The sequence below is a fragment of the Protopterus annectens genome, chromosome 15.part0, assembly GCF_019279795.1.
Source record: "Protopterus annectens isolate FY-2018-M chromosome 15.part0, PAN1.0, whole genome shotgun sequence".
Lineage (NCBI taxonomy): Eukaryota > Metazoa > Chordata > Ceratodontiformes > Protopteridae > Protopterus > Protopterus annectens.
Genome location: NC_056749.1, coordinates 424,978,264 through 425,000,507, shown reverse-complemented (window position 1 = coordinate 425,000,507; position 22,244 = coordinate 424,978,264). Strand labels below are relative to the sequence as shown.

The window sequence follows — 22,244 nt, the reverse complement described above, 5'->3', positions numbered from 1 at the left end:
TCTGGTAGCATAATATACTACCACTAGGATATACTTCTCTGTGGAACTTGGGGTACTCAGAGGCCCCACAATATCCATAGCTTCCCTCTGAAATGGCTCTTCTACCACAGGTAAAGGCATCAAAGGAGCTTTCACCTTGTCTCCTGCCTTGCCCACCTTTTGGCACTGTGCACAGGTCCTGCAGTATTCTGTTACATCCCTGGAAATCCCAGGCCAATAAAAGTTCTGCATAAAACGTTTCTTTGTATGCTTTATGCCCATATGACTTGCAAAGGGAATGTCATGGACTATGGCTAGAAGTGCCAGATGGTAGTCTCTGGGCACTACCAACTGCTGTATTCTCTCATCCTCTAGCCCTCCCTCAGGGGTCCACTCCCTACATAGTAACCCTTTGTCCCAGTATACAGATTCCCCTTTTCCTTAACAATCAGGTACCTCACTGGCTACCTCCCTCAGGCCTTGTAATGTAGAGTCTGACAGCCGGGCCTGTCTCAACTCTCTCTTTGTAACCCTTCCCAGATCCCCTTCAAGAGGAGGTCTGGTATTCTCTGATAGTGGTGCTTCACTGTCAGCCTGGGTAATACTACTCACCTCTGCCTTTGCAGTCACTCTGTCCAAGGGAACATCGGTACCCACCAGCAGTTGTGGCTCACCTTCAGTCTCACTTCTACAGGGTAGCTTCCTCTCTGAAGTAACCACCGCACCAGTCCTAGCTTCAAGTCTGTGGTCTGTTTGGGTCCCCCCCAAGGCTACTAGACCCACATGCTTGTCTCCAAGCCTAACTGCATGCACACAAGTTACTACATTACCAAAATCATTCCCTATCAGGACATCTGCAGGGATATCCTCAAGCACACCTACTTGCTTGCTTCCTTTTCCACCCCCCCATTAAAGGTGAACCCCAACAAAAGGTATTTGGAATGGGGTCCCTCCTAACGCTCTGACTGGAGTATACTGCCCAAGCAAGTAGTGCTCCTCTTTAGCCACTGCAGGCTTCACGATGGTTAGGTCAGAGGCTGTCTCTAGTGGCCTATTTCCATCTACTAAGATAGGATATAACCTCTTGTGGTAGCTTGGTACCCTTGTTGTCTCCAGACAACTTACTGCTGGCATTCTGCCATTCCCAATTACTGGCCCTCCCACCTTTTGTTCCCCACCTTGCCTCTCTGGACATCTATATGCTACATCGCCCCTCTGGTTGCATTTAAAACATTTAACCCTTGATCCTGGCCATGAACTAACGGCTTCCCCTGCTACTGACGGACTCTGTTGGGGTGGTTTAAGCTTCCCACCATAGGTACCTTTAGAACCATGAGCAGCACTGGGTATCCCTTTCCTATGCAGTGATGCCCTGCTTGCTAGGTATAGGTCTCGTTTTTCCCCCCAACTCATTTGCGGTCCTGCATTCTCTATCTGCCAACCAGATTCTTATGTCCTCAGGCAATGTGCTAAGGGCTTGTTCCCACACAAAATGTCTGCCAGTGCTTCAAAAGTGGTGACCTGACACACACTCATCCATCTATGAAAATAAGTGCTTAACTCAGCAATATAGTCACACAATTTCATCTGCCTTGTGTCTGTGCTCTCAAAAACGTTTTCCTACAAGCTTCAGATAACTTAAAACACTCTAAAACATTTTTAACACTATTATAATTTAAGCAATCAGTATCAGACAATTTGGAAATAGCAGCTTTACCATGCAGTAAGGGGTCAGGAACAGTACCCAGAGCCCTTGGTCAACATTATATTGTTTACATACTCTTTCAAACATATGAATGAAACTATCAAAATTATCACCCTCTGTAAATTGTGGAAGAAATTTACTGACCTTTGTTGCTTCTGTGGTTCAGTTACTCCCTTCCCCATTACCTCCATGACCCTGGCGAACAGTCAGCCTCTCCTTTATATGTTGTCTCTGCCACTCCTTTTCCTCAGCTTCCATATGTCTTAGTTTCTAATTTTCTTCAGCCTACAGGCATCTCAGTCTCTCTGCTGATTCTATTTCCAAACATTTGGCCTCCAGTTCAAGACTCCAGATGGATTTTTAAGTCCTCCAAGGCAGAGTTGAAGTGTCCATTTGCTGAGAGGTTTACATCCCCAAACCCTGTCTGGTTGTCATCCTGGTTGCTGGTCTGCTATGCAGCTGTGACTAAAGCTACAACCATTTCTGCTTTAGTCAGGTTGGCATGCACCAGTCCTTTTTCTTGGCACAGCTCAGCCAACTGGCTCCTTGTGAGCTTGCAATATTCCTCTTTGGACATCCTTACCTGCTCTCCCTGACTAAGGTAACAAAAAAATAAAGAAATAAAATAAATAACTCTATTGCGATATGAAATTCTGAATGTTCACTGGGTGGCTGAGTGTAAACACCGTCTTTAGTGACCACTGTTTACAGGCTACAGGAATTCAATATCCACACCACTAAATCCCAATATGTGATGTGGTGATCCCACCACTGCCAGTCAATAAATGTGACACCCCAACACTGTTTCTCCATCTTTCTCCAGATCTCCAATAAGACTCCCCACTGGCACAGCTATAGAGTTGAGATCTCAGCTGAGTGGCCAAGCCAAGACCTCCAGCACTCTCTCTGTCCAACCAGTGTTTCGTGTCCCTGCCCATGTAGCTGAAACACACACACACACTCTGAGGTTTGATTTACACACACACACACACACACACATACACACACACACACACAGGAAAGGTTGGCAGATGTTTACTAGCTATGCCCTCTTTTGCCCAGACTATAAGGTAGTTATTACTGCCACCAGCTAACTCCTTAACAAATGGTGTCCAATCTTACTGTGTAATGTTACTATCAAGAGAAATGGCAATTTGACCAAGAGCAAGGCTATTAGGAGTGGCCTACACAGTGTCACCAAATAAATATACAAGTACTGTCAGGGCTTAAACAGATCTAGACAGACCAGCCACAATTAAAGGTTTAAATATATTTAATAATAATAAAAGAACAAAACAATACTAAATATACATTTACAGTAACATCAGAGTTCAAAATCACATGAAAAATTTATAACAACATTGCTGGACAGTCTCAAAGAAAAAAATCTAAGCTAAACTTTGCTATATTCCTGACTATATCTAAGAGAATTAGTATAACAATGTACACTTACTTAATTAGAGCAGCAAGGCAGATGTGCTGAACAGATTCTCTAGCTGATGTCAGGTCAAAGACAGAATACAGACTGCAGTCTCTCTCTCAGAGACTTCTTAAATTAATATCTCAAATATTACTGTTGGAATAGCTTGCAGAATGACAATCATTTATTGTTATCTGACACTATCCCAGGTAAACCCCCCACTGCTGAAAGCTAGCACTGCTGAAATGCAGATCCTGGAAGTCATAAAACACTTCCATGACTATACAGAAACATCTCTAGCACAGACATTGTGTCTGTTGCTGCACTGAAACTGAAAGATAACTTCTTTTTACGGCCTAGCCATAAAGTAATTTAAATTAAGTTATTTTTCTGTTGTTTTTCTGAAGTTAACCTCTTGTATTCCAGTTTTCCCTGTTAAAATATATACAGTTAAACAGTTACAATAGTACATGTACATTTCTGTTTTATTCCAGTAGGGTACACTGTGGATACATTTCAAACAGCACTTTGTAAAATACCTCTTCAGCACACGTCTGTACAAACCATCTTATATGACATACAGCTCTAATATACTTGTAACACAAACATCTTGGATGAATTATATTGATATTCACAAATGACAATTCTTTACAGAATTCCTGCTAGCTGTGCTGGCAGTACATCCTTTGTCACATATCCTACAAAATGATTATACATCTAAAAAAGGAGGTGGAGTAGCTTTACTATTTAAAAATCAACTACAGGTAGAAAGCTTGGATATACACACCCTTATCTTAAGCAACGCAGAAACTAAAAATTAACCCAGAAAAAGTGTCAGTATAATTGGCTGCTGCATACCATCCAGAAACAACATACCCACCCTAGAGACCCTACCTGACTGGGCCTCTGAGTTCCTCCAACATGAAACCTTCATCTTGGGGGACTTCAACATTGACTGGTTAACTTTTAACTCCTGTTCTCCCATGAAATTCACCAACCTCCATGGGATTTCTCAACTCATCCAGTCTCCCACTAGAAATGACAAATTTACTAAGAGACATTCAATACTTGACTGGATTCTGACAAACAGACCAATTCTAATCTTTCAATCAGGATGCCTCACTGACAGCCTGAGTGACCACTTACCTACATTTGTAATAAGACATTGCACATATTACGAAAAGGCCACTAATTACCAAGTAATAAGAAACAAGAAAAACTTCAGTCAGTCTAGCTTTATTAATGCACTAAAAGGATGTTCCTGGACTCTCTCAAGTACCTCAACCTTGACAAAGCTGTTCAATACTTCAACTCTACCTTTTTAGATATCTTAAACTCCCAAGCCCCTTCCAGAACAGGTCTCTATTATAATCGCGAAAGAGGTCTTTCACAAATACATGTTCTTCGACACAAACGAAGAACGAGAACAGTGAAGTACCATAAGAGTGAAATGGAGAACGCCGAACGCATTCCTGGAAGTAAAAGTGCCATACAGGTAAGGTAAACCTACCTGTACAAACCTTGCATAAAACACTTTTTCAAATGTTTTTGCAGGGGGGCAAGCCCCCCCCTGTACCCCCCCACACCCCCCCTACTTATATATACCAACTCCCGAGACCACACTACAGTGGGGAAAAGGATTCATTTCCTCATCCCCACGATCACCCTGCTGGCCAAGAAAATCCTTTCGACATTCTCCATTTCGCTCTTTTGGTATTTCGCTGTTCTTGTTCTTCGACGTTTATGTGTCGATAAGCATGTATTCGCGAAAGACAGCTTTTGCGATTCTGATATAGACCCCCCCCCCCAGAACTATAAGAGTTAAATCCAACTGCACTCCCTGGATGACCAAAGAGACTAGAACTCTGCTGAAATCCAGAGACAAAGCCTGGACCCAGTGGCACAAAACTGGATCCCATACAGACAAACAGGCATATCTTTAACTGTGTAACAAGTCAAAGAAATCTGTAAAAATAGACAAAATAAGCTACTATCACAATATAGAAACTAAATATCAAAATAACCCTAAAAAATTCTGGACAGTCACTAACAACATTCTCCTTCCTGGAAAATCAGGTACTCCCCCAACTGACACCTCACTCATTGTAGCCACTCACTTCAACAAATGCTTAACTGAATCCACTCTCGCATTAGCTAACTCTCAAAGCTGTCCATCCTCCAACCAACCAGCCAATCACCATATTATAAACAATGGCTTTACCTTCCATCCCATTTCTGCTGACTCAATTAAGAAACTTCTTAAGAAACTAAAACTTAACACCTTAGCCTCTGAAACTCCCAGCTGAATTTTTGAAAATAGCTGCTGATGCCATTGCACACCGGGTCTACTTTAAATGAAAGCGGAATCCACCGAATATGAATCCGTCGACACAAACAGCGAAACGCGATAATGTCGAACACGCAAAACCGTGAAATTTAAACATCAAAGCCGCAATAGTCGGTCAACCCCACCGCCCGTAACATACTACCTACGCAAACACAACAAAAAACACATACATACACTAACCAAAACCCTACTACTAATCCTAAAGTAACGCACCAAAACCCCACTTGTAACCCTACACTAAACCCCACATACACAACTATCTATACACTACCCTTAACCCCCTCCCTAACCCTAACTACCGCACACTTACCCTACAGAACTATACCCACACAAAGTAAATATTCCACATACATACACTTAACAAAACCTTACACTAAACCTTACATACATTACCTATCTATGCACTTACCTTAACCCGCACCCTAACCCTAAGTTCCATAACTATCGCACACTTACCTTTCGGAGCTATACTGCAGATGGGCCAAATATGACATTTCTAATTTCGCTATTTAGTGCGTTCGACGTTTCCGTGTTTTGCTGTTTATGTGTCGATGGATTCGTATTTGACGGATTCCGCTTTTGTTTAATTAAAGTAGACCCTGTATCCATTCTCATCAGTTGCTCAGTATTTGACAATTTAGTCCCAGAGATCTGGAAAGTTTCTCACATAATTTCACTTCACAAAGGGGGTAACTCAAAAGAATTAACCAGCTATCAGCCTAGAGCAATACTCTCATCTCTGTCCAAAATACTGGAGAGGTATATACACGGACAAATCATGGATCACCGTAAAACTCACAATGTTCTCAGAAACACTCAACATGGATTCAGGCCTCATCACAGCACCACAACAGACCTTATGTCATTCACTCATATAGTAAACAACCACAGAAATAATGACAACTATATCTCTGCTATCTTTCTTGACCTCTCCAATGCATTTGATATGGTTAACCATGACAAACTCATTAAATCCCTCTCAGAACTGAATCTTAATAAACCCACCATTACCTGGTTTCAAAGTTAACAGGTAGACAGCAAGCAGTACATTGGGGGCAAGAACTCTCTCCTTTATTACCCATCACACTGGATGTTCCCCAAGGTTCCATCCTTGGTCCTTTACTTTTCTCTGTCTTCACTAACAACCTCCATACCTCTACTCTACATGCTTCAGTCATTCAATATGCTGAAGATGCAACACTAATCTGTTCCTCTCCTTCCCTCCAAGAACTGAAATCAAAAACACAGGTATCTTTCCTTTCTGTAGGAGAATGGCTTACTAATTCTCAACTGATATTAAAGCCCAATAAAACTAAACTTCTCATATTCCAGCATACTAAGCACTCCACTCCCATACCCACATTTAGTATAATTTCCAACAATAATACAACTATCTCTCCTGTCACCCACACTAAACCTCTAAACTTCTCATATTCCAGCATACTAAGCACTCCACTCCCATACCCACATTTAGTATAATTTCCAACAATAATACAACTATCTCTCCTGTCACCCACACTAAACTTCTAGGTGTTGAGATTTCATGTAGCAGTCTCTCACATTTCACTCACCATAAAGTACATAAAAAATTGGTGAGGACTACATAAAAATAAACAATTCCTTATAAATAGCACCAGAGCTAGAATACTTTCAACTCATCTTGTCTCTACACCTCTATATGCCTCACCTATCCTCACCAACTTTAGAAAATCAGATAGAGATAAACCTGATGCCTACTATAACAAAATTGCTGTTTACCACCAATAGCTCACATCACACTCGCCACTGCTCAGCCCTTAAACAACAATTCGACTGGCTTGAACTTCCCCATCTTCTCCTTTACAACCAGCTTATACTAACCTATAAGATTCTTTACTATCCTGCTAAAACCCCTGCATTACAAAATATAATACATTCTTACTCCAGTACTAGGCTTCTACGCTCCAACAACAAACATCTCCTTCAAGTCACTAAAGCCACCAACTCTGTATGAACCTCCCTCTATTCACATTTTATAGCTAAAAGATGGAACACTCTGCCCACTAATATATCAGCCACAATGTCCTTAGTTCAGTTTAAGAAATCTCTTAAAGCACACATTCAAACTAATTGGATTTGTAAGTGTGACTCCCCAGGTTAGTCGAACTCCATCTCCTTCTTGCTCACCCATGGTAATTACTCCTCCCTTATTTACAGGCAGTAGACGTCTATTTACCTTGAAAGTCTCATTCCTCATACCTCTCTTTTACTGTCAACAGGTCTGCTTCTTCCAAGTACGGACACTTGGTATTTACTTTCTATTGGCATAATACTATATTTACGGAATGTTATTTTGATTTCATCTTGTATAGTGTACCATTTTCACCCTACATTCAGTTGATGTACAGTTTAAAGTATTATTATCCTAGTTTTACTTGATGTAAAATGTTTATTCTTCTTCTTCTGTACCTGTGAAATTGTACTTTATTAATCTAAGCTATATTTGGAGCTTTTCTCCCCAGGCCTCTGCTGAAAAAGGACTTGTGTCCAGTTGGACTTTCCCAGTAACCAAATATAAAATAAAATAATAAAGTTTCAGGCACCACAGCCTTCAGAAAAAGCCTCCTACTGCAAAACCTGTTATTATAATGACTTTGTAAATTTAAAGCACAATTTTTAAAATCTCTTCCCAGTTTTTGAACCCCCCCCCCCCATTAATTTTGGCTTTGCTCCTGATTATTGTACTAACAGGTTTATAGGTATGTGAAGCAGGTATAAAAAATACATGAATGATTCCTAGAAAGGGAAATCATGGTATGTCTGGGCAGAAATAACAGTAACTACAAAACTTTCATACAACCGACATTGCCAACATCCTGGCTGACGAGTTCAGTGCAAACTTCACCCCTCCCTCTCCACCAAAGGGGCTAGCACCCATCCCAGAAGAATGTGGCGCTCCAGGTATTTCAGACACACAAGTAAAGACAGCCCTTGCAAAGGCCAAAAACACAGCATCAATGGGACCAGATGCTATCCCAGGTTGTGTCTTACACGAGCTTCAAAATGAACTAACCCCCCCCCATCTCAAATCACTATTCAAACTCAGCCTCTCTACAGGCTATGTACCCAAAGAATGGCGTACAGCAATAGTCGTACCACTCCACGAAGGTAGTGCCACAACTGACCCTGGGAACTATCACCCTATAAGCTTGACTAGCTTGGTCTGCAAAGCCATGGAACGCATTATCATGGAGCTCATTAACAGGGACATTGGGAACCTCCAGACACAGGACCCCACCCAGTTCGGCTTTGTTAAAGGCAGATCTTGCCCCTTCTGAACTTGGTCAACTTCTTCGAAACAGTCACCAAGGCCATAGATGAAGGGAAGGTGGTCCACACAGCATATCTGGACCTCGCTAAGGCGTTTGACACCATCCCACACTCAGGAATCATAGACAAACTCACCAGCTTAAATATTAACCCCTATGTCACGAGATGGGTTGCCAATTGGCTCTCAGATAGAACCCACATGGTAAGAGTGGCAGGTGCCATGTCTGACTCTAAGCCAGTCACAAGTGGAGTCCCACAGGGCTCAGTCCTGGGACCCCTCCTGTTCGGTATATATTTCTCCGAAGTACAGGCAAAGGCGGAGGGACTGTGGCTAACCAAGTTCACAGATGACTGTAAATTGGGTGCAATAATGGACTCTCCAGCTGACACAGACATCCTGCAAAAGGGTCTCACAGAGACAAACACCTGGTGTCAAAGTCACAGCCTCAAGCTAAATGCCAAAAAATGCATAGTAATCCCATTTGGGAAAAACAAAGTACCTACAAACTACCACATAGATGGGAATCCACTAAGTACAGAAGAAGTAATTAGGGACCTGGGTACCCAAGTAGACAGCATGCTCTCCTTTGATAACCACATAGCCAAAACGGTCAGGAAATCATTTTATGTGGCACACCTGATCACAAAGGGTTTCTCATCCAGATCCAAGGAGGTGATTGTGCCTCTTAACTCCTCACTCATTAGGCCCATAATAGAGTACAATGCCCCATTTGGGATGTACCTCACTAGACACCTGCAACAACTAGAAAGACCACAGAAGTACCTCACTAAGAGGATTAAGGGCCTTAAACAATTACCCTATGAAGCACGACTAAAAAAGCTCCAGCTCTTCTCAGTCGCTTACCGTCTTCTCAGAGGTGACCTATGCCTGACCTATAAGGCCATGTCAAACCCTGAACTAATGGACATGCTTCACCTCAAAAAAATGAGATCCCTCAGAATCACTCATTCTAGCGACTTGAACCTATGTACAACAATAAACAGGACATGCTGGATGGATAGATTCCTGTCCCAGCGACTCCCCTCACTCTGGAATAGAATCCCAATCCATATTCGACAGAGCTCCTCTCTGACCCTTTTCAACAGAAATCTTGATGAGTGGATGGGTAATCGTAAGTTCTACCCTGGGATCACTTCAGGAGCCCTGTTGACAGAGGCCCAGGTTACTAATCTAATGGGGAGGCGAAAGCCATCATTCTGTGGCTAGGCTTATAAATGCCCATGGGCAGATAGCCTAGTACTTACCTATGAACATTTCATCACTGATCTGCACATCCACTTTTAATAGTGGGTAATACACATGTACTCCTATGCACTACTTAAAAATCATATTCTTTAAAGCACACGCATATACACACACACACACACACACACACACACACACACACACACACACACACACACACACACACACAGTAAAGTAGGACAACTTTACCTCAGAACCTTAATTATGTATGTGTGATGATGTTGAAAGGAAAAGTTATAAGTACCCAAAGATAACTGGAATGAGATGAGCAAACAATTCACAGTAAATGCACACATACATGTACACATCTGTATTCCTAATACATATGTTTTCTCATACCAAGGAGGTGATGTCATAATAAAACAAAAATAATAATTTTAGCAGCTGATGGTTGAGGGTTAAAATCATCATCTTTGTGCAAAAACAAACAAAAAAAAAAAAAAAAAAAAAAAAACACAAAAATAGCTGCAAAAAATTAGTAGCAGAGGGCATTAGGGGATTTGGAATATTCTCACAAGAAAGATACCGCAGTATAACATTGCTGTTTGCAGATGTCTGTTTATACTTGAGAGCCTGTCTATGAATGCAGATATGCTGCCTATGGCAACCCAAAGACGCAGCACTTATTTTAGAGCAACTCTTGTTTAATTTTAGGCATAGTGCCCCTTACTGCTCTTCTCAGTCCTAATAATGACTTCAACCTAACTACAAAAACTACATTTGCACATTTCCAGTATCTAAATTCAATGAGGAGGGAGGTGTTACAACCCCATACCCAGCTGTGTGATTCCACTGCACCTGTTCTCTGTCTCCACACACACTTTGGATTAACACATGCATCCTTATCAAGACATACCAAGGGCATTAATGTGAAAGACTATGGTTGCGCCTCCATCCCTATACCCTAGGAGTTCCATGTGAAATGTTACTTTTATTGGGGAAGGGCTACTTTACCATTTCCTCTCCATGTCATAAACCCAGACAACATAAGAAGAAATTTGGGGAGGAAGAGAATGAACTTACACAGTAACATGAAAGGATCTGAAATAAAAACTATTTTAATAAATATTTATTATACTTGGTACTGGTGGGGTGAGGAATACAACAGGCCTGGCTTTCCAGGTGCTAAAAGCATGTTTTTTAACTTTTTTTAACTTACTTCTGATTGGAAGGTCTGCCCTTTCACATTAACATTCCAGGAGATGAAAACACTAACAGTCAAAGAGTGTTTGGGCAAAGGATTGCCAAAGAATAATTTGAAACATTATAAATCAATACCCAAATGTGTGTAACATGTACTGCATACTTGTATGAGGGCACCACTGACTACCTAAGTGATGAAAATTTTGAAGTATGCTCTACTTTTTGCATACTTGTATGACAAAAGTATTTTTAAGACCTCTAATGCTTCCCTGGTAATTCCCTTTTTTTTGGTTACAGATTGTGCCTGTTTTGGTTACAACCTGTGTATTTATGTATTGTCTCCAAACTTCTATACTACCTCACAAATTTCCAGTATTCACAAAAAGGCTCACAAAACTTCAACATAATCAAAAAGCCCCAGTATTTTGGAAGTCAATCCTTGCTTATTACGGGATAGCATTTCTTGCTTACAAGTTTTCCTAATGTGAACTTCTATTTTTTTAGCTACTTCCAAGTTGTTAGAATGTTTCTTCTAGTCCGTTATGGTGCACCTAACCTGCTTTGCCTTGGAGTTTATGAACTGCAACATTTTAGCCATCCATTTATAGAAACATTTGAAAATAATCTTTCATGAATATAGTGTTTTTGTTTGGGTGAAGGGCAACTGTTACACGTTTGACAAAAAAGTCACCTCAGGAGATAAGTTTTTCACCACGATCTGTCAGTCAGAAAAAAATAATAATAAAGCGCAGCATACATAACTTAGCTCTAACCTAGTGTCACCAGTAAAGTCATAGTTTTTAATGCTACCGTTTTATTACGTCAATTAATTCTGAAGACTGATGAAAATTCTGAAATAGGTGCCTCCTGTATAGTGTGCATGGGGGAGGGGGGGGGTCTTTTTACAGTATATATTGTTTAAAAACAGTAACAACATTGGCTACTTCAGTCCAGTACGTTATGCACCTGCGTATAGGAAACGGAAAGGGGAAAACTGTGGCATTTTATGACACATTGGCAAACGAGTGAATTTTGTATTTATGTTACCACGCTTCCAGGCAGGTACAGACCGATACAAAAGCCACAGACAACCTAAGCAGACGTCTTCACCCTTAAGACGTCTAGGTAAAAGAGAGTACAAAAGCAAACATCAACCCATTATACCCCCGCTTTCAATATAAGGAATAACGTATGCCTAATCCGACATCGAAATGTACGCCCATGCCCTGTGCAGCACTGAACGACAGGGTGTAGTAGTGCTACCACTGTAGTGGTACAAAAACACTCCCTTACCTCTCAATGCCAGAGCTGCAAAGGCCGCTATCAGGAGAAGGCGAGGAGCAATGGCCATGGCTGGAATAAAATGCTACACAAGACCAATCCTTGGACCAGCTGCAGCGTCACGGTAACGCCAGTTGAAGTGTGACTACAAGCCGTGTCCGCGTCTTTCTAGGAATTCATCAAAACGGGTTACTCTAATTTAGGGGATACTGGAAGAGTCACTCCTCACACCGCTGACACATGGGAAAGTACAGTTGTGGAAAGAACCGCGAGCTGCAGCTCTGTTTCCCTTACCCCAAGCAAGCTACAGGGCTGGGCGGTGCCAGAGGGTGGGGCATGAGCAATAGGCACACACCACTGGCTACACTCCTTTGTCTCTTTGGTAAACTGTCTACGGTCTCTCCGGACTCAGCTGCTACTCAGCACTTTTTGAGCCACCAAAACAGCTATTCTGACTACCTGATTTCCATTGTCCTTACGAAAAACAAGAACTTGCAAGCCCATCGAATTAGATGCCACCAAATGCACGACAAATACTAATCGTTTTCCCCGTTAATTGTGTTATGTTGGACAACGCTAAATATAACCTGAGGACTGAAGCTAAAATTGGTCGCTATTATACATTATTCGCTTGGGGAGTTAATATCTTTAAGTGGTTTTGCTCTGATAACTTGCATTTTTATTACTGTAATGCCTGATATTGTTCAGTGGTTGTTTCTCCCTTGCTTTTAAATTCCACGTTACAAAAAAATTACAGTTGTTAAACTAAACTTGCCGTAACAATAGATGCTAGAATGGTCACTGCTGCCATATTTATATTATGTCTGGCAAAATATACAACACCCTGCCAGATTCAAAACCTTCAGGGCACCTTCCTCACACTGCTGACAGATTCAGCAGAACTGCGCAAGCAAAGTCAATGGTCTGGGTGTCAAACCATTCAGAGCTTTCATGCGAAGTGAAAGAAGTAAGCTAGAGCCCGAAAGAAGACAATGCAGACATTCACAAAATAAGGGGAGGGAGTGGTTACTGCAGCAGTGACCATTTGAACATGCAGTGTCATGGTAATTTTTTTACACAACTGTACTATGGTCATCAATTGATATTGTCTGCAGTAGCCGTAGCCAAATGGGTAGAATTCTATAGCTTATAAAGTCTCGTAGCGGGAAGGTCCAGGACCTCCTGGAGAATGGTCCTAGTAAGGGTTGCTCTAGACCTGAAAAAGGAGTCTACGTTTGTAGTGATTTGAAAAAGTATGTTCAGAGGACCAAGTTGCTGCCTTTAGAATAATTCTAGAGTCCGCCCATATCGGAAAATACACTAACAAAGCTAAGACCCTATTACAATGTGCCTGGATTTGACTTATTGTGGTGTGGATAACAAAAAGTGATTGCATGGCTCAACTGTTTGGATATAGTCTGCTTTGATACAGAATGCAATATTTTATTACCTTCACAAGAAATAAATGACTCATTGGAATTTATGAAGGTTTTAGTTCTGTCAAGGTAGCACTTGAGGTGTTTGTGGACATCTGGAATATGAAGAATCTTCTCACCCTCATTTGTATCTTTTAGAAAGAAGACATGGAGATGGATAGCTTGGCTCAAAGAAAGCTCCAAAACCAGTTGAGGCATAAAAGAGGGAATTAGTCCTAAAATAAGCCATACCTTTTGAAAAATGAGATAAAGTGGACCTATCTTGAGAGCTTCCAGCTCAGACACTCTTCTTGCAGCATTCAGCAAAATAGTTTTCCATGTTTAGAACCTCAGATCAGCCCGATGATCTGGTTCAAACTGAATAAGAGTCAATTTTTCCAAAACAAAATTAAGCCACCTGTTTTCTTGATAGATGTCTATGCAGAACCCTTTTTAAAAACATCTTGACATGGGAATGAATTGAAAGAAGGGGCTCCATAGGAAGTCATGCTGAAATTGAAGACAAATGAACATTGACAGAGAAGTAAGAAAGGTGAGAGGATAATAATTCTCACAAATATTGCAGAACCTGTGAAATACTAGCCTTAAAACTTTTTTTTGTTTTGTTTTGGCAACAACTAGATAACCTTTTCCATTTACTAATATATAATTTTTTAATAGCAGATTTCTTTGTTTCCTTTAATACCTAATGCACATATTCAGAAAATAGGTGCCTAAAAGGTACTGGGATTCTATCATCTAGGCAGTTAGTTGAAGTTGTTCGAAGTTTGGGTGTATCAAACAAGTCTTGTCTACTGTGAGTAAGTACAGTCTGTGAGGAAGCTTCTGGTAATTGTCCTTGGCTATTTCCAAAAGTAGCGAGAATCACTGTTGCATAGATCAGAAAGTAGTCACCATAATGATATTTGGAGAGTCCTTCTGGTGGAAAGCATACAGGAACATTCCCATCCAAGGATAAGAACATCTGTTTTCCAGGCTTGCTTACAAGGAGTCCTGGAACAGAATTTTGCTTGTTTATTGTGAATGGAGGTGATAAGATCCACCTGATGTGTTCCACAAAGCCGGATCAAATCATCTGTTCTTATATCATTCTATTTCCATTCGTGAAGCTCTGAACTGGTCTGCTTGACTCGTCTGGCACAATGTTTTGCCTTGACGGAATGTAAAAAGCTGTACGGGATTACTATACCCCATGGTACCATGGTTAACCTGCACAAAGTGTAAGATCTACATATTATATCATTCTGGTGTTGCTTGCAATCACTTACAGCAGCCCTGGTGACCATAGTTGGTTGAAAGAGTTGAATGCACTTACATCTGCCAACATTTCTTTTACATTTATTTATTTTGCAAAGTCTGAAGCATTTCTCATTATAGACTGCATTGGAGCTGGGAAGGAGAATGGGAGACCTGGATTCAAATAAAACTGGTCTCTTTACCAAACTAGTTCCCTTTTTACAAATCCAAAAACTGGAATCAAAAAGGGCAAGGAAGTGTTAATGTTGGGACAATATACATATTTACGTACCATTGAATTTTCTCATGTAGAGTTGTGTTAGAGGAAATATATATGCCATGAATCCTAGTATGCTAAGAAATTCTCTTGCTGAAGTCCTGGATTGAGTGGAAGAAACTCAGGAATAGATCTACATCTGCTTTTTCCTGTGGAAGAAAAACAAATAGAACTGTGGTATTTAGGAGACACCCTAGGAAAACAATCCTGTGGGAAGCTGTCAAAAAAGACTCTTGAATGTTCTTTTGGAAACCCAGTCTGTGAAGGAGATGTCTCCACAAGTGACAGATTCTTGATGCTTTTTAAAAAGACTTTGTAAAGATAAGCAAGTTGTTTAAATATGAAAAAAATGTGAATGCCTTGCAGTCTGCAGTAGGCTGTCATTGTAGCTAGGCACTTAATGAATATCCTTGGAAGAGTGGATAACTCTAAGGGTAATGCATATAACTGACAGCATAATCCAAACAGATGAAACATTGAAACATGTTTGAAATCTGAGGCCATGGGAATTAAATGATAAGCATCCTGTAAATTTAATGTTATCAAAAAAAAAAAAATGAAAGGGGGAATTAGTGGTAACAGGTTGTGAAGGGACAACATTTTGAACTTTAGGACTTTCACAAACTGATTGTGATAGGAAAGATCTAGGACTGGTCTCCATGACACTTCTTTCGTTGGTACCAGAAATATTCTTGAGTAAAATTCTTTCCCCTGTCAGATAAAGGGGAACGTGCACTATGAGCTCCTAAGGCAGCCACTGCTGAATGAAAGGAGCAAAAATAAAAGGAGTTTGATCGGTTGGATGAGGAGTAGTCCTCTGAAAAATAGGGACAAACTCCCACTGCCATCTACATCTACAATTAATATTTGATGTGGATATCCCACCACTGCCAAACAATTAACATGTGACGCCTGAGCACTGGCCCAGTAATCAAGGAGCCTCAATCCTCACCACTAGCACCGGTGAGGGGTGTGCACCTTGGGAAGAATAATAAGTACACACTATTATCAAACAAATTACCAGCCCCAGACTGACTGTAATCTCTGTGCACTCTTAGGGGAAATTGTACTTTACTATGTACGTACTTATTATCCTTCCCAAGGTGCACGCCCCTCACCGGTGCTAGTGGTGAGGATTGAGGCTCCTTGATTACTGGGCCAGTGCACGGGAATCACATATTAATTGTTTGGCAGTGGTGGGATATCCACATCAAATATTAATTGTTTGACAGTGGTGAGTTAGCCACATTACATACTAATTGGCTTGTAGTGGTGTGGATAGTGAATTCCTGTAGCTTGTGTACAGTGATCACTGAAGGTGTTTTTGTACTCTAAATCAACCACGCAGTGAATATTCAGAGTTTAGATCACAATTGTTTTATTTCTTTTGTTAGCTTAGTCAGGGAAAGCAGGCAAGCATATCAGCATGGGAGTATGGTAAGCTGACAACGAGCCAGTTGGCTGAGATGTGCCAGGCTAAAGGACTGGTGCATGAAAACCTGACTAAAATAGACATGATTGCAGCTTTGGTCACAGCTATATCAGAGAATAGCAACCAGGAGGACGATAAGACTGGCCGTGGAGATGTACAACACTCAGAGAATGGACAGCTCTGCCTTTCTGCAGAGGACTTAAAAACCCATCTGGAGCTAAAGAGACTTGAGCTGGAGGCCAGGCATTTGGAAACAGAAACAGTAGAGAGATTGAGGCATCTACAGGCTGAGGGCAATGAGAAACTGCTACATCTGGAAGCTAAGGAGAAGGAGAGGCAGAGGCAGCATGAAAAGGAGATGCTGACTCTTCGCCAGAGTCATGGAGGTAATGGGGAAGGGAGTAACTGGACCGCAGAAGCACAAAAGGTCAGTAAATTTCTTCCGCAGTTTACAGAGGGGATAATTTTGATAGTTTCATTCGTATATTTGAGAGAGTATGTGAACAGTATAATGTTGAACCAAAGGCTCTAGGTATGGCTCCTGAACCCCTTACTCCATGGTAAAGCTATAACTGTGCTGTCTAAATTATCTGATCATGATTTGATTATACTGCTGTTAAGAATTGTTTGCTAGAATGTTTTAAGCTAAGACCTGAAGCTTATAGGAAAAAGTTTTGTGAGCATAGACATAAGGCAGATGAAAGTGTGTGTGAGTATGTTGCTGAACTGGGCACTTATTTTCATAGGTGGGTTGAGTGGATGTCAGGTCACCCCTTTTGAAGGGCTGGCAGATCTTTTCGTGAGGGAACAAGCCCTTAGCACTTTGTCTGAGGACGAGGATCTGGTTAGCTGATAGACAATGTGCTACTTCAGATGAGTTGCGGAAGAAGGGAGACCTATACCTAGCAAGCAGGGCATCCCTGCACAAGAAAGGGACACCCAGTGCTGCTCATGGGTCTAAGGAAACCCATGGTGGGCAGCTCAGAATGTCCCAACACAATCTTCCAGTAGCAGGGGAAGCCACTAGTCCAGATACATGTCCAGGACCTAGGGTTAAATGTTTTGAATGCAACCAGTGGGGCTGTGTGGCATATAGATGTCCATGTAGGCAAGGTGGGGAACAAAAGTTGAGGAAGCCAGTAAGTGGGAAGGACAAAATGCCAATAGTAGGTTATCTTGAGACAACAGGGGTACCAAACAACCATCCTGCAGATGTCCTGATAGGGAAGGATTTAGATAATGCAGTACTGTGTGTTAATGCAGTTATACACAGTCAGGCAAGGAGATAGGCATGTGGGTCTGGTAGCCTTGGGGAGACCCAGACAGACCGCACACTTGCAGCCAGGGCTGGTGAGGTGATTACGTCAGGGAGGGAGCTATGCTGTAGCAGTGAGACTGAAGGTGAGCCACAGCTGCTTATGGGTACTATTGGTCCCTTGGACAGAGTGACTGCAAGGGCAGAGGTGAGTAGTAGTACCCAGGCTGACAGTGAGGCACCACTGTCAGAGGATGCTAGACTTCATGTGGAAGGGGAGCTAGGAAGGGTTACAAAGAGAGAGTTGAGACAGGCTTAGCTGTCAGACCCTACATTGCAAGCCCTGAGGGAGGTAGCTAGTGAGGCACCTGATTCTCAAGGGAAGGGGGATTCTGTATAATGGGAAAAAGGGTTACTGTATAGAGAGTGGACCCCTGAGGGAGGGCTAGAAGGTGAGAGAATACAGCAGTTGGTATTGCTTAGAGCCTACTATCTGGCACTTCTAGCCATAGCCCATGATATTCCCATTGCAGGTCATATGGGCATAAAATGTACAAAGAGATGTATTATGCAGAACTTCTATTGGCCTGGAATTTCCAGAGATGTAACACGGTAGTGCAGGACCTGTGAGTAGTGCCAAAAGGTAGACAAGGCAGGAGACAAGGTGAGAGATCCTTTGATGCCTTTGCCTGTGATTGAGGAGCCATTTCAGAAGGTAGCTATGGATATTGTGGTGCCTCTGTGTACCTCAAGTTCCACAGGGAAAAAGTATATCCTAGTGATAGTAGATTATGCTACAAGCTACCCTGAGGCAGTGGCTTTGTCCTCCATTAAGGCGGAAAAGGTGGCAAATGCTTTGTTAGAGGTTTTCAGCAGGGTCAGTTTCCCAAAAGAAATACTGACAGAGGTGCCAATTTAATGTCAGATCTGCTGGCTTGTCTGTGGAAGTGCTGGGGGTGAAGCACCTGAAGACCACCCCCTACCATCCTCAGACTAATGGTCTTGTTGAGAGATTAAACTCTACAATCAAGTGCATGCTATGGGCATTTGCAGACCAGTTTTAAGAGGGAGTGGGTCAAATATTTGCCCCATCTGTTGTTTGCTTACAGAGAGGTTCTCCAGGAATCCATGGGTTTTTTAGCCTTTGAGTTGCTGTATGGGCATTGGGTGAGGGGACCTATAGATTTAATTCGTGATGAGTGGGAAGGTGAGTGTGAATCTCACAAGGAGCCTGTTATGGCATATGTCCTAAACCTCAGAACAAGGCTCAGGGAACTCATGGGCTTGGCCCAGGAGATCCTGGAAGAAGACCAACAGCAGAAAAAAGTCTGGTATGACAGGAATGCTCGAGCTAGAGAGTATGCTGTAGGGCAGCAGGTAATGGTTCTCATTCCTGTCAGACACAACAAGCTGCAAGCAGCTTGGGAGGGACCCTACAAGGTGGTAAGGAAAGTCATTGATGTTAACTACATAGTAGAACTGCTAGGCAGGAAGCAGTAGCACATATTGTACCATGTTAACGTGATGAAACCTAACCATGATAGGGAGGCCCTTGTGCTGAGTATTTGCAGTGGATTGCAGGAGGAGTCTGAGGGAGAACTGGTGACTGATTTCCTCAGTGAGGCTTGGACTGACACCTCAGTGGAAGGGGTAGCAATGTCCCAGCAGTTATTTCCTACCCAGGTTCAAGAAATCCAAGCAGTGTTACAGGAGTTTGGGGACATGTTCACTGTGAAACCGGGGTGCACCCACTTGGTGCAGCACCAGGTGAATACAGGACCCCAAAGGCCTATAAGGCAGGCCCCTTATAGGGTGCCCGAGAGAGTCAAACAAATTCTGAGGGAAGAGATACAGGAAATGTTGGAACTAGTGGTAATTCAAGAGTCCAATAGTCCCTGGGCCTCCCCAGTGGTGCTGGTGCCAAAGAAGGATGGCAGCACCAGGTTCTGTGTGGACTACAGGAAATTAAATAGTCACACACAATCAGATGCCTACCCCATGTCTAGGTCGGATGAAGCCATAGAGCAGCACCATTGGTCTTACCAAGGGTTACTGTCAGGTCCCCTTGACTCCAGTGCTAAAGAGAGGTCAGCCTTTGTGACTATGTTTGGCTTGTATGAGTTTACAAAGATGCCCTTTGGGATGAAAAATGCCCCAGCAACTTTCCAGAGGCTGGTAGATCATATCCTAGCAGCAGCAGGAGGGTTTGCCCTTGCTTACCAAGAAGATATTGCCATCTACAACCATTCCTGGCAAGAGCACCTTCAACATGTTAGGGAGGTGCTGGGCAAACTGCAAAGGGCAGAGTTGACCATTAAGCCAAGCAACTGTCAGGTGGGAATGGCAGAGGTCTCCTACCTGGGACATAGAGTGGGGAGTGCTAAGATTAGGCCAGAACCTGCCAAAGTGGAAGCCATTCAGGCATGGCCTGCACCTGTTACCAAAAAGCAGGTGAGGGCATTCTTAGGGACAGCAGGGTACTACAGAAAGTTCATCCCCAGTTATAGTACCATAGCTGCTCCCCTCTGTGACCTGACAAGGAAAACTGACCAGATAAGGTAGTGTGGACCCCAGCATGTGAGCAGTTATTCCAGGAGCTTAAAGAAGCTTTGGGAGGACCACCTGTGTTAGCCAGTCCAGATTACAGCAAATAATTTGTTGTGCGGGTGGATACTTTGAACCATGGGGTGGGGGCTTTACTTAGCCAGATTTCTTTGGAGGGAGAAGAGCACCCAGTGGTTTATCTCAGTTGTAGGCTCCAGCCAACAGAGGAATGCTATGCTGCTGTAGAAAAGGAATGTCTAGCCATACTGTGGGCACTGCAAAAACTTCAGTCTTATCTGTATGGAAGAAAATTCACTGTAGTTACAGATCACAATCCCCTCACATGGTTACACAGAGCTAGCCAGCAAAATGCCAAGTTGCTAAGATGGAGCCTGGGGTTGCAAGTATTTGATATGTCAGTGCAGCACCGCAGTGGGGTTAGCAATGCCAATGCAGATGGGCTCTCAAGACAGAGAATGGGGTAAGATATACTCAGATAGACCTAACCCTCTCAAGCAAAGTTTTTCAAGGGTCACTTGAAAAACTAGCTTGAGTTCTTGGGGGGGGGGGTGTATGTGAAGGCTGCCAGCCCAGATAGATAGAATTTTGTAGATAATTCTATGTCATTGTAAATATTAATATAATCCACAGGTGTGCTTTTACAAATATAAAAAAAATAAATGTAAGAAAACTGTGGTATATGTTCTGAGCTTCAAAAATGTAACTACAGTGTACCCTGCTTGTAGAAAGCTGATAGGTGAAGCATTTTGTGACTGTTTGATCTCAAGCTCGGACACAGGAGGTCTGGAATAAGACATTATTTCTGTTGTCTTAGGACAAGAGTTAATTACTAGATTTTATATGTAAAGTGTCCTTTATTGCTGTGGTTTCCTGGCAGGTGCAAGATTACAAACAAATGTTAAATTTTGAGTTCTGTGAGCCTGGGAAACCTCAGCAGAAGTGTCAAAAATTATGTAATGTGAATTGACTCAGCAGTAATGTGTATATCAATTTAAGACTATCTCAGAGAGAAAGATTTGAGCATTTTGGATTTTGTCTGAAGCTGACAACAACTCTCCAGTACTTTGCCTTGTAAGTAGTACTTATAACTTAGTATTTCTCTTAGAGCTAGGCAGGAATTTAGCCAGATTAGTCTAGCTGTTTTCTATATTTATGTCAGACTATCCTACAGTATTGTTTTAAAATATTTTCGTGTGATTTCTGAACTCTGTAATGTCATTGTGTTGAAGGGATAAGTATTGTCTTGTGTTTTTATTATTTATTATTAAATATTTTGAACCTTTCAACTGTGACTGTTTTGTGTAGAGATAATTTAAGCTCTTAGAGAGTATGTGCATGTATTTGGTGATACTGCCCAAACTATTCCAGTAGTCTTGCTGCTCAGTCACACTTACTATTTGAATAACAGTAATATTACACAGTGAAATTGGTCACTCTTTGGGAAGGACCTTATAGCAGCTGATATTAGTGGTTGGTGGCAGTCGGTACTACTTTATAGTGTGGGCAGAAAGGAAGCACAGCTGGAGAACCTGTGCCAGCCTTCCCCAGGAGTGTCTGTGTGTTTGTATATAAATCAAATCTTAAAGTGTGTG

At 42.0% G+C, this 22,244-nt stretch overlaps 1 protein-coding gene across 1 annotated transcript in view; it reads right to left on the bottom strand.

Annotated features, from left to right (window-relative positions):
* The window catches only part of CD99L2 (CD99 molecule like 2), a gene marked incomplete in the record, with an annotated part of 1,047,726 nt that extends 1,034,955 nt beyond the window's left edge, over nucleotides 1–12,771 (bottom strand). Inside the window, 1 exon segment of the mRNA XM_044057164.1 lies at nucleotides 12,464–12,771. Coding sequence (XP_043913099.1) covers nucleotides 12,464–12,521 — 58 coding nt within the window.
* Nucleotides 12,772–22,244: the final 9,473 nt, after the last annotated feature.